A 13,083-nucleotide genomic window follows, 5' to 3' on the forward strand; every position below is an offset into this window, starting at 1 on the left:
TTTTCGGAAGGGGAAGGTGGTGGTGGTAGGGGACTTAGAAAAACTCCCCAAAGCTCTGTCAGAAGCAGAGGCTCTTGGTCCACTGCCCATGTATGTGTGGTGGTAGAAAAGTCCAGGAAGGGGTGGTTCCTAGCCCCTACAAACAGCCACATTTATTGGTAGGGCACTGCCAAATTCACGGCCATGAAAAACATGTCACAGACCATGAAAGCTGGTCTCCCCTGTGAGATCTGGCTATTGTAGGGGGGTCATGGTATTGCCACCCTTACTTCTGTGCTGCTTGAAGAGCTGGGCTGCCGGAGAGCAGTGGCTGCTGGGCACCTATCCCAGAAGCCTGCGCTGTTGCCTGCAGCAGTGCAGAAGGGTGACATGGTATGGTACTGCCACCCTTACTTCTTCACTAATGTTGGTGGCAGTGCTGGCTTCAGAGCTGGGCACCTGGCCAGCAGCTGCAGCTCTCTGACTGCCCAAGCTTTAAAGGCAGTGCCTCTGCCGGCAGCAGCACAGAAGTAAGGATGGCATGGTACGGTATTGCCATCCTCACTTCTCCACTGCTGCTGGTGTCAGCACTGCCTTCACAGCTGAGTTCTTGGCCAGTAGCTGCCAGCCTCCGGCCACCCAGCTCTGAAGGGAGTGCAGAAGTAAGGGCAGCAATACCATGACCCTCCTATAATAGCCTTTCGACCCTCCGCTATGACCCTCTTTTGGGTCCGGACCCGTACAGTTACACCACCATGAAATTTAAGATTTAAATATCCAAAACTGTGAAATTCAAGATTTTTAAAATACCATGACCATGACATTTACCAAAATGGACTGTGAATTTGGTAGGGCCCTAGTTATCCATCTGCCTCCACACTTCAGAACAGAGGGGAACACCCCTCGTTTGGACACTGGTCGCAGGTGTGTCACTCTAGCTCTCTACAGCTCGTCAGTATCTCCTGAGAGGTAACCGGGTTGCGACAGTAAACCTACATACTAGTACCTGTGCTCCTATCACGTGCCTACAGACCCCCAGCTTCTCCTCCACATGCCCGTGCTTGGCTGCCTCCTGAATCCCGCGCCCCAGCAGCGTTGGCTGGGAGAGACCAAAGACCAGCCTCGGCCCAGGAAGCGGCGACACGCGCCTGGCTCAGCACTGGCAGGGCCGGGTGCTGCGCCGTGTGTCAATGGGGCCAGCCGAGCAGCCTGAGAGGAGTCGATCGGGAGCAACAAAAAGCCACGTTCAGGATTCACACTTCGGCCCAGCCAGGTGCAACCTCCCCCCGGGGCTGCAGCCCGAGGCCAGGACTCGGCTGGGCACCAGCGAGCGGGGCTTTGCCGGACCCCAGCGCCCGGCCTGACGGCTGGGGAGCCCGCAGCGCCAACCTGGCTCCGGCTCCGCCCCCTCGCCTAAGAACCAGGATATCTGTGCCTGGGCCAGACGGGTCCGCTCCCACCCCGCCCCGGGCCCCAGCAGCCCCCGCGGGCCCTCAGCGCCCCCTGCCCAACGCTGCAGCCGGGAGCGAGAGTGACAGGAACAGGTGACGCTACTAGGCCCGGGCGTGTCTCCAAGCAACGCGGAAACGGCAGCCCCGCCCCCCCGCAGCCTTGCGCACGCGCCATCTCGGTCCCCCTCCAGGTGTTGTCTTTGCTACCGTCACTTCCGGCTCTGTGGATCTGTATCCGGTCCGGGTCGGGGTCACGGCCTCAGCTGGGCGGACGCTGGAGGGACGCGGCGGGGGCGGGTGAGTGAGTGAGTCAGGTGCCGGGGGACAGACGCCAGAATCCCCCCTTCCGGCTCTGCCGGAGGAGACGGCACCGGGCGCGGGGCTTGCCCCGATCCCGTGCGCGCGGCGGGGCCGTGGCCGGCCCCTCTCTGAGTTCTCCCGTCGCAACGCGGGGGCGGGGGCGGGGGCGGGGGCGGGGGTTAATCCGCCTCGTGGGGCCAGGGAGACGCTCCGAGCCCCCGTTTCCCTGCAGGCGCCCCCAGAGGGGTGGGCTGACTTCAGCCGCTCTCTCACGGGAGTGGTGGTTTCGCTGTGCAGGCGCCTCGTTTTCACCACCCGATCAGAGTTTCTGTCAGTTTGGGGCCTGCGGAAATAACTTCAGATTCCTGTTATTAAACTGTAGCATGTACCAGGGGGCCAGGGAAGGGGGGCGGGGGAGAGGATTAATGCAGTTTGTCATGTCACTAGACTGATTTAAAGTGTGGTTTGGTGTTTCCTCTTGCTATTTAAAAGGGAGCATATGCCCTGATTTGTAATTTGCGCTGGTATTCAGTGAAAGTGCAGACCCTTTCTGGTTCCTGTAAGTGGAAGCCGGCTGATGTGAAGCACCTGCCCTCTTTCTAAAATTAAATTTTGGTGGCTATAACTTGTATGGTTAAGCTTCTCAGACGTACAGCATCTGCATATCAGCAATATGATTCATTTTATTTAGCTCTCCAGTTAACTGTGGGACAAAATCAAGTGGCACACGCAAGGTTATTGAAGCCATTACAAATGAAGTCTCACACCTTGCCAGTTCTTGGACCTTTTTCACTAACCAGTGCAACATTTGTGTGTGAATAAACTTGAGGCAATAGGCAGATCAAAGTGTTTATCAGGGACAAGACATTTACAATTTTATTTTATTTTGCCAGTAATAAAAATGTCAGCACCATCAATGGAGGAAAGGAAGGCTTGCTGGGGAGCCAGGGATGAATACTGGAAATGCTTAGATGAAAATTTGGAAGATGCATCTAGGTGTCAGAAGCTTAGATGTTCTTTTGAATCTAGGTGTCCACAACAATGGGTGAGTGCTAGTAGTTTTTTCACCAGTCATAAGATGCAACCTGACAGTTGTGTTGTATCAAAAATGAATTTCTTCTGCAAATTAATTCATATAAGCATTCTCAAGTAATGCCACAATCTACATTATTCATAATGCCTTAATACCTTACAGTAATATTTTGTTTTTTCGTTTGACACTGCTTCCCTTTAATTTTTCCAGTTATGTAACTATCCAGAATATTTGTACACTGGCAAAAACACAAATGTAAGCAATGCCCTACAAATAGTTAACTTCTGCTGCACAGCGAGCAACGCGTTACTGCTGTAGATCCTCTTAAAGATTGGGTATTCGTTTCATGGAGTAGTACACCGAAAAAACAAAACAATGAGTATTAAATCCAGAAGACTGCCTAGCCAGATAATTGGTGAAGTAGATTTCACTCTATCTATCTAAGTTATGTTGCTATACCACTGGAAAGGTATTTGGGAAATGTCCTGTCAACTCCCAGAAACAGGGAAATTAATGGATAATATCGCAGAAGTGAAAACACAGATCTCAAGGGGAGAACGCTCATGTAATAGTGGCAGGGCTTGCAATTGCATGGCACTTTGAGACCAATATTACAATGTGCTACATCCCATTTTTTCTGCTCCAGTGACGGAGTTCACATTCTAAACCATTAACATACACAACTTCAGTATCAATCTGGTCAAGTGTGTATGTGATCGAAGACTGTTCTTTCCGTAATCCCGTTAGATGATGTGTGAATAAGAACATTTCATGTTGGAGTCCCATACTACACCAGTTTGCTTTGATGAACATAAAGTGATCTCTTTTTAAAACAGGTAAAATACTTTGACAAAAGAAGAGACTTTTTAAAATACAAAGAACAGCTTCAAGCAGGAGAATTTCCTGGGACTACTGAAAAGTCATAGCTACGCATCAATTTATGAAACACAATCAATGAAAGAATAATCTTATGGAAGAGAAGTACTGAAATGCAAGGAGAACTCCTTGAGTTAAAAGTAACTGGTAACTTACACTGTATCTCTAGAAATTCATGCTGCTTTCCTTGTTGCAATGTCTCACTTTTGTGCGAGAACAGTAATTAAATGAAAAAGACTGACTGTCTGTAAGACTGTATATCAACGAAATATGGTATATAATTTTTCCTATACCTGAATTTTTTTATTGTGTAACTAGGATGAAAAGCAGTGTTTCCCAGAAATTAATGCACTGAACTATACATCTATATTTTTGGGAGAATATTAAACTGTTTTCAAACTTGACAAGTTTTTCAATGCACGTGAACTAACTTTTCTAAAAAGCTCCTGCATCTTCCCCCCTTCTCTATGAAGATAATGTGTCAGTGTAAGTGAGCAGGTACACTCTATGCTATTTCTTTGAAAATTTTGTGAATCAATTAATTTCTGCTGTCTTACTGTATGGCCACGTTTTAGATAAAGATCAAGAGGTATAAATAACCACTGTATCTCATTTCTTATGTAGCTGGTTTTCATTTATGTATTTTTATAAATATCCGCACAATTATAGTTGAGATTCTTATGCCACTAATGTAGGTGAACAGTTTCTCAGTCATTAAGTATGTCACCAAAATATTTGAAAAATACAATGCTACAGGTATGATTTCTTATGTCCTTGTTTGTATAATTTGGTGGCAATGATATAACCAACTCCTGTATTATTCACAATGGATTTGCTTCAGTAAAGGTTTGTTTTACGTGAGGTAGTCCTTAGGCAAAATAGCAGCTGCTTTAAAAATGGCATTTTCCAAATTGTCAGTGAAAAAGGCTTAAGAAAGTGTTGTGTATTAGGACAGGGCCCTACACTGAACAATTCACCCTGATAAATTACCAAGCATAGAGTTTACTGGGATCAGCAAACATTGTTTAGGTGTTTAAAACCTGTGTTTTAAAAATGGGTTCACTAACATTTATAGACATGATTTATCCCATACTCCTAAACCACCACCTCATTTCCTGATGTAAAAGACCCTAACTGGTCCTCTGCCAAAACTTCCAGCTTCACTTCTAAAAATGTTATCAATTCAAAATCTGCAGTATGTTGAAAATTTAGGGGGAGTGTAAAAAACTGGATTTAATATGAAAATGACCATCATGAAGGAATAATAAGATATTTCATACTTAATGTCAGTTTTTAAATTCACCTAAGACAGCTGCAGAATTTCAGGTCTGCTGTACCTAGATGCTGCAGAAAACAAAGCATCTTACCACAGACTACACAAGGGTGTTAGGTGTGAGTATGGGCGATCAAATTAAAACCATTTTAACCTCAACTACAGCTGTTGTGATCCGAACAACTGCTATTGTAAAAACCCTACATTTTGAAGTACACTGTATGAAACAGTTAAATGTCACTGAATTGTGTGTTCAAGGGGAGAAGAGTCTATTAACTCTGGTTGCTTCCACTGCAATAAGAGAACTATACATACGTAAGCAATACAAACAAGACTATTTATTACCAATAAAACAGTTGTATATAATCAGATAATACGTTAAGGAATTTAAAAACAATTTTTGTACTACACAACACCATTGTATGACATGCAAAATTTAAAAACATCGTCATTCACCCTGAGTCTGTAATTATTCCATGTGTTTAAAAACATATTTTACAGCACCATAAAAAGCCATCCAGCTGCATTACAAATAAGGCACAAGACTCTTGCAGTTATTTCAGTTGTTTTTGCTTGATTAGTTGTTGCCTTGTATACTCCCAAATCAGCAGAGCTCCACTTACATGAACGTTCAGTGATCGAATGATACCCTGCTGAGGAATTTCTACACAAACATCCAGATGCTGAATCAGGTTTGCTGGGATTCCCTCATGTTCATTTCTAATAAGGAGGAAATTAAAAAGATGTAAGTCTTTTACACAGAAAAGAAGAAATAGAAGCAATATCACTTCATGCTGTCTCCAATATGCACCTGTCTGGAGAAACCTGAGTGTCCCATAACAGAAAAAAACAAGAAATGAGCTTCAGTAGCAAACACCACTCACAACACTACTTGCTGCCAGCTCCACCCATCATGGGATAAGTTTCTTATCCATGCAGTTGATGCTTACTTCTTCATACGTATAACTGATGAGCACAAAAAAAGAAAACCTAAAAATTCCATAGCATTGTAATCGAAAACTTACAAAATACTAGAACTAGTGTCTTGCTTCAGCAGCAAATGTTACAGAAACACTGAAGATAACGGAAACTAGACAGTGTAGTAGTTTAGTCCACTATCTTTTTGCTTTAAGAAAAGCTCAGATTTATATTTTGGTTAAGTCAAAACCAAAATGAACCAAACGGTCTTATCCTAATAGATGTTTTCCACATCTTAAACATGAGACTATGCAGGGATCCTTGTTTAATCTTTTTGCCATGGGAAAACATGGAATTTGCATTTTTACAGAGAATCTTCAGTTTTTACATTTTGTGAAAATAGTTAATATATGTTTTTATTTTAACTAAATTTTATTGAAAGTACCAGTATCACTTATTCAGTGTATGCAACCTCTCCACTCTTATGGTTGATTTTTGAATGGGCTTTAAATTTACATAGCTAAACATACCCCAATAAACTGCTTCTGGCATACAGAGGTTACTCAGTGGCCTATAGGAGTTCATGTTTTAATGCATCTCAAATTTCACTTCAGCCTCCAGATGTAATTAAAGTTATGAAAAGATGCCAAAAACTTTAAAACTCATCCGTAAAGATCAAGTCACTGAGTTTGGCTAGGACAAATTTCACATGGATGGTAAGCTTAGAATTTGTTTGCAAATGTAAATATATTAATAAAACATTGTGTTCACCTGATACCTATATACAGATAGTGTGGTTAGGGAAAGCTAAAGTTCAGCATTTCATTTTAATCACAGAAAAGTGTGGATTTTTATGGGGTTTTTTAAATCAGAGAAGTTTGTTTGTTTTTTTTTAATCAGGGAAAACTAGGATTCCTGCTGATAACACAAATGTTGCAGATCAAGACTGAAGTTTAACAGAACTGTAGCAAAGGTTGCACTAATCTCTTCCTATAACTTTAGCCAATGCTATTAGTTGCCCTGTCACAAAAACTTAAAATCACTCAGAAATGGAAGATGCTGAATTATAATAGCATACTCAACAGAAGGGGTGGTTCACATATAACAATTACTGATCATAGTATTTCCCCATTAATGCAGAAATAAAAGCAACAAAAAGCAAGGTATCAATTTCTTTACTTTTATGCAGAAATAGAAAGTCTGATCCTGGAGAGATTTCTGGGTTTCCATGGATGGGCCAGCTAGGGGATATCCAATCACTTAAATACTTGTGAATATCTTAAGTATTACCACACTGGTCATAGGCATCCAGGTCTGCTATTTCCAGTGACAGCACCTCAGTAAGTACTGCTTACACAGACTGTACCCCCTTCTGAATGAGGTCACTGAAAATAACATCACATAGCTATGCTGAAGATAAAATGGGTTAACCAAAGTGTGCAACATAGGAAAACAAAAGTGTGAAAAAGGAGGGTGAGTGAAAGAGAGGCTGTCACATTACAAAAGAGACTCAGGGCATTTATTACTATACTGTCATGTGAGAGACTTATTACTGGATTTAACTTTAGCTCACTGAAAAGGCAACGTCTATGAAGCTCTACATTACCACTGTATTCTGCTCATGAGAGATGAGGGCACTCTCTTTGCTCTGCAGTGATTTCTGTGGCTGAGCAAATGAATTAGCATTATTGGGCTCTAAAGTCCCATCAAGAAGCCCTAGCCAAGGAATAGTGCCATGGTGTGATTCTTGAGGTGAGCCACGGAGACCACAGTTACAAAGCCCTCGTTAAAGACAAAGATATTTGATCCATGGGGGTTCTATATTTTACATCTTTTATACCAAGTGGAAGAGAAATACTGTTATATACTATCTCTCTTCTTTCCTTCCACCAACATAGCTTGATTTTCTAATCATTAAACTGCTGCTTACGAGGAAGGGTGGCTTGATGGACCACAGTATGGAAACTACAGATACAGCTTGTTTGTAACTTACCCCAGCAATAACAAGGATTTCTCTGGAAAGCAGTATTCGGTCAAGTCAGAACTTTTAGCAGTTTGCTCCACACCTATGATAGTGTAGCCTTCAGTTTTCTTCTGCTGTAAATAATTAACAAGCTGAGATGGTTTCACCTGCATGTTAAGAATAGGGGAGAAATGTTACAAATATTTAAATATTTTCTATATAAAAATATATTACCACAAAAAACGTTTACACATTTCTAAAGTTGAGAATAGAACATTCTACAGAAGAAAAAAAAATTGATATTTTAAACTAGTTTTAAGATTTTTTTTTTTCAGACTGGTGGTAATTGGTAATATACAGAAATATACTAGGGCTCTGGGCTTCACAGATATTCGTATAACACAGATCATAAGTTTTACTGGATCTGTACACGATTATATCATATGGGAGTGTTACTGCAGATCAAGTGCAGGACATTTGGTGTTGCCCCAGCTTATGTTTACAATGACTCATTATAAATACCCTTTTTAGGAGGAAGTCAGTAAAAGAATGGAACTGTTACTAGATAATGTAGTGGATAAAGGAAAGATTATGTATTAATAGCCGTGGTTCTTTGAGAGTTTTGCCTTTTCATCACTTGTGGGATGTGGTCCAATCCCCTGGTATAGCTAACCTTTGAAAACCTGCTAGAAAAACACCACCCACTGGGACTACACAAGTATCCATTCACAGCAACAAATGCTCAGGAGCTGAGGTGACAAGAGGCAGTGAGGCACACAACTGCCTCATTTCTTATTGCTAACAGCTAAGTCCTTGTGAAGATGGACGTGTAGTGTGAATATGCAGATGCACTACTCTTGAAGAATCAGTTACGGGTAAGTAAAGAACAGTTACAATAACTTTTTCAAGCGATTGGCCTGTGGATTCCCCTCTTGGTGACTAACAAAAACAAGCAGTCTGTTTGCTTACAGACAGGTACAAGGAATCCTACATAAAGAATGACTGCAGGACAGCTCTACCAAAACAGGAATGAGATCTGGAAGCCTCTACTAAAGAACAGTGTCTTGAAATTGTGTGGACAAAGTATCAGAGGTGTAGCCACATCAGTCCGTATCCACAAAAACAATGAGGAGTCCAGTGGCACCTTAAAGACTAACACATTTATTTGGGCATACGCTTTCGTGGGTAAAAAACCCACAAAAGCTTATGCCCAAGTTTGCATCTGAAGAAGTGGTTTTTTTACCCACGAAAGCGTATGGCCAAATAAATCTGTTAGTCTTTAAGGTGCCACTGGACTCCTTGTTGTTTATGTGGAGCAAGGACCACATAGCTGCATTGCAGATTTGGTTACAGGTACATTCTTCAAACAAAGGCAGCAGAAGCTGCCTGAGCAGTAGTGGAATGAGCTCTAATGTGGCTAGGTGGATCTAGTCTACCTTGTAATATGTCCTTATACAGGTGAAGCCCCATTTTGATAATCAATGGGAGGTTATTGCCTGACCCTTAATCCTATCAGCAAAGATCACAAACTGGCTAGGTGTGTTACTGAAAGATGTTGTCTCGTTAAGGTAGTATGACAATGCCCTTACTAAATCAAGCATATGAAGTTTAGCTTCCCAGGGGATTGAGTGACACTTGGGGAAGTAAACTTGGTGATTAATAAATTGGTTCATATGGAATTCCAAAACCACTTTGGGCAGGAGCTTGGGATGAGGCCTCAGAGTAAGCCTGTCCTTATGAAACTGTGTATATAAGGAGAAGCCCCCCATGAAAAACAATCTCCGCTACCTGAGCTGATGTAATGGCTACTAAAAAGGCAGTCTTCAGTGATAGGTGGTATACAAGGTTCAAAGTGGGGGAGCAATCAACCTTGTTAATACTACACTGAGTTCCCAAGAGTGAGGGTCCCAGGGCAGCTCCTGAATTGGGTGAAAAAGCATGAATAAAGTCTGTAAGGAATATAGCCAGTGTAGGGTGAGAAAATACAGTGTGGCCTGACATGCAGATTTTACTGCTAGGTAGATCTTTATGGAGCTAACAGAGAGCCCCAGAATAGAGATATTATTGCTAGGTAGACAAAATGGGGCTGACAAAAAGCCCAGAATGTTTCTGTAATAGTATATAGTTCTGTATTGTTGAAATGGGTGGTGTTAGGGGAGATGCTGGTGCTCAGATGTGCAAACAGAAAACCACCACTTGGTTTTAGAAGTCATTCTAGTTGAGGCTTTTCTGCTTTAGAGCAGAATGTTCTGAACCTCAGGAGAACACCTTATGGTGTACATCAGCCAGCCAGCATCCACGCTGTCAAACATAAGGAGACTGAGTCTAGGGGTGGATCTAGCCTCCCGGGATGTTTTGTGAGACCATGTCATTCTCAGCAGGTAAGAGATTGGGGGCTGTATTGATGGTTCATCAGATCCAAATACCAGAACTGCTTGGCCCATCATGATAATCAGTCCAGCATCTTGCCTCATTTTCCTCAGGACCCTCAGTCTCACAGGAACCAGGAGCAAAGCATATATCAGTCCCTGCGTACAGAGAGTAAGAAAAGCATCTGACGGGGGCCTAGATTGGACCCATCTGTGGAGCAGAACACTTGGGATTTCTTGTTCTGGTCTGTGGCAAATATGCTATTGATTGGTATCCCCCCTTGCAAAAGATGCTCTGCAGCACCAGGTCCTTGACTGACCACATGTAGTTGTCTGAGAACCACTTGCTGAGGTGATCTACTAGTAATTTCTGTCTGAATGTCTGCCAGGGCTAGTGATATGAACCAGTGACAAATATGCACCATGTCAACAGCCAAATGGCCTGACAGAGCAGAAATGACTCGGCCCCACCCTGTCTGTTGACATAAAGTATAGCTGTACCTGGCCTACAGACAGGTCAGCTGGTACAAAATAGGCCAGAGGTACCGAAAACGACAGTACTGACATGCCGGCTACCAAGAGTGCCAAAGAGGTGTGTCAGAAAAAAGGAAGCCAGAGGATTTAGTCAGTACAACAAGCAATTTTTTTCATGGCCAGTAATCAGGTGCCAGAGGGACCCATCTTAGACTACTGGCTGCCCACAGACTCGTTTTAAGTTTTGCAGCCAAACATATGTGAATTCTTATTTCTCAGTCTAAAGGTCCTGGAGGGGGAGACCTTCATGTGTAGGCTCATCTCTAGAGTGATGCTCCTTCCTAAACCTGCTTGAAGAAGTCAACACATAGACTGAAGTTGACAACTGGGAGCTCACAGACATCTCAGCCCTGGAGCTCAAGGTGGAATCCCGGTGCGCGGGGACACCAGCCAGAAGGGACTGGAGGGAAGACTAGGCCTTAGCTACATCCTCCTCCATGCCCAAGGAAGGTGTCATAGAGCATTTCAGAAGTAGTGAAAAAGAGTGTCCACCACTGAGGGGCATAGAAGCAGCACAGGAGAGGCATGCCTTAAACCCTAAGGTGTTAGCTTCCATCATAAAGAGCTTGACTCTAGCCCTGCCTACTGGGGTGGGCCCTAGGCTCACCGGCAGCTGTCCCTGATCACACTAGCGTGTGCAAGCAGCTCACACGCTCCCAGACAGGAGTTCCTTCCACACAGAGGTCTGCATCTTGCACACACTAGCCCAACCAGGGCCAGCTACAGTTGCTAGGTGTCCGGTTTTTGACCGGCACATCCAGTCGAAAAGGGACCTTGGTGGCTCGAGTCAGCACTGCTGACTGGGCTGTTAAAAGTCTGGTTGGCGGAGCTGGCAGGCTCAGTACATGGCTGTGTGTGGCTCCCTGGAAGTGGTGACACGTCCTTTGGCTCCTAGGTGAAGACACGGTCAGGGGGGCTCCGCGATCTGCCCCCACCCTGAGCACCAGCTCTGCAGCTCCCATTGGCTGGGAATGACAGCCAGTGGCAGTTTTTGGAGCAGCACCTGCGGGCAGAGAAAGCACACAGAGTTGCCTGGCCACGCCTCCACCTAGGAACATGTTGCTGCTTCCAGGAGCCCCTCAAGGTAAGCGTCGCCCGGAGACTGCACCCCTCACCCCCTCCTGCACCCCAACCCCCTGCCCTAGCCCTGAGCCCCTCCTCCACACCCCAACTCCCTACCCCAGTCCTGATCCTCCTCCTGCACCCAAACTCCCTCCCAGAGCCTGTACTCCAACCCCCTGCCCCAGCCCAGAGCCCCTCCTACATCTTGAACCCCTCATTTCCGGCCCCACCCTGGAGCCGGCAGCCGGAGCCATCACCCCCTCCTGCGCCCCAACATCCTGCCTCAGCCCAGAGTAGTCTCCCACACTCCAAACCCCTCAGCTCCACCCCCCAGCCTGGAGCCCCCTCTTGCACCCTAAACCCCTCATCTTTGGCCTACCCAAGAGTCTGCACCCCAACCCCCTGCCCAGAGTCCCCTCCTCTACGGCTCCACACCAGAGCCCTCATCCCCTCCCACACTCCAATCCTCTACCCCAGCCCAGTGAAAATGAGTGAGTGAGGGTGGGGGAGAGAGAGCGACAGAGGGGTTACTGAGTAAGTGGGGGCAGGGCCTCAGAGAAGGGGCGGGGCAGGGGGCAAGGGTGTTCGGTTTTGTGCGATTAGAAAGTTGGCAAACCTAGGGACAGCTGCCAGTGGGTATGGCTGGGGACCGTACAGCCACACCGGAAGAGCTGTCCAGCTTGGGCGCTGGCTCCAGTGACCAGCAGCCCAACATCCTGTTGCTTTTGCCACTACGATTCCTGGTAGAGCTCTGCAGCTCCACGGATATCTGCTGTATATCTGCAGATATAAATTTTGTATCCACGCTGGCTCTACAGATGAGATTTAAGGGACAGAGACTGAGACAGTCTGGGAATCTAAATCAAACAATTACACAGAAAGTGCCTAAGATTAACTATTTATAATGTATTAACTATAACAATTTAAAAGGAGATTTTTCATTAAAACCAGGAAAGGTCCTTTTGACAGAGTGAAGGCCTTTTTTCTCACAACTAGTCACAGAAAGAAAGGAACAGAGGTGGCTGGGCAGAAGACTTCTTGTAACAACTCCAAATGTTCAGTGTTGCAAAGAGGCATGCTGCAATGGATATTTCTTTTTTATATAGTTCCCAAAGTTTAGCAGTACAAAGGGGTAGAGAAAGGCATCTCATAACTGGGAATATGCAGAGGCCACTTAAAATATAATGTTGTTCTACTGATAGAAAATACTAATCATTTTTGTAATCTTGATAGACAGCTAAATACATTTCCTGAGAACTGTGCTAGCCTAATGATTTTGAAGAGCAAAACCAAACAAAATATAAAGCTTTAGATTTATTCCCTCA

General features: G+C 44.6%; 2 protein-coding genes across 7 annotated transcripts in view; one reads left to right on the top strand and one right to left on the bottom strand.

Moving 5' to 3' along the window:
- Positions 1-1,648: 1,648 nt before the first annotated feature.
- COA6 (cytochrome c oxidase assembly factor 6) lies at positions 1,649-5,286 on the top strand. The gene is made up of 3 exons (XM_073338128.1): positions 1,649-1,727; positions 2,624-2,775; positions 3,600-5,286. Exons 2-3 carry the CDS (start codon positions 2,632-2,634, stop codon positions 3,687-3,689), a joined length of 234 nt encoding a protein of 77 aa, XP_073194229.1. The 5' UTR covers positions 1,649-1,727; positions 2,624-2,631; the 3' UTR covers positions 3,690-5,286.
- Positions 5,233-13,083, bottom strand: part of TARBP1 (tRNA guanosine 2 -O-methyltransferase TARBP1) — a 101,246-nt gene continuing 93,395 nt past the window's right edge. For all 6 annotated transcript variants that reach the window (XM_073338123.2, XM_073338122.2, XM_073338120.2 and 3 more), the window contains 2 exons: positions 7,824-7,960; positions 5,233-5,632 (listed from right to left, as the gene is read on the bottom strand). In XM_073338123.2, the coding sequence (XP_073194224.2) occupies positions 5,467-5,632; positions 7,824-7,960 (303 nt within the window). In that variant the 3' untranslated portion in view covers positions 5,233-5,466. The remainder of the gene's footprint in view (positions 5,633-7,823; positions 7,961-13,083) is intronic.

The sequence above is a fragment of the Lepidochelys kempii genome, chromosome 3 (assembly GCF_965140285.1).
Source record: "Lepidochelys kempii isolate rLepKem1 chromosome 3, rLepKem1.hap1, whole genome shotgun sequence".
NCBI lineage: Eukaryota > Metazoa > Chordata > Testudines > Cheloniidae > Lepidochelys > Lepidochelys kempii.

What these genes read in the sequence shown, in the direction of transcription:
- COA6 (XM_073338128.1), top strand. Translation starts at nt 2,632, where the DNA reads ATGTCAGCACCATCAATGGAGGAAAGGAAGGCTTGCTGGGGAGCCAGG. An exon ending in CTAGGTGTCCACAACAATGG is followed by an intron (nt 2,776 to 3,599) that starts GTGAGTGCTAGT and finishes TTTTTAAAACAG; the next exon opens with GTAAAATACTTTGACAAAAG.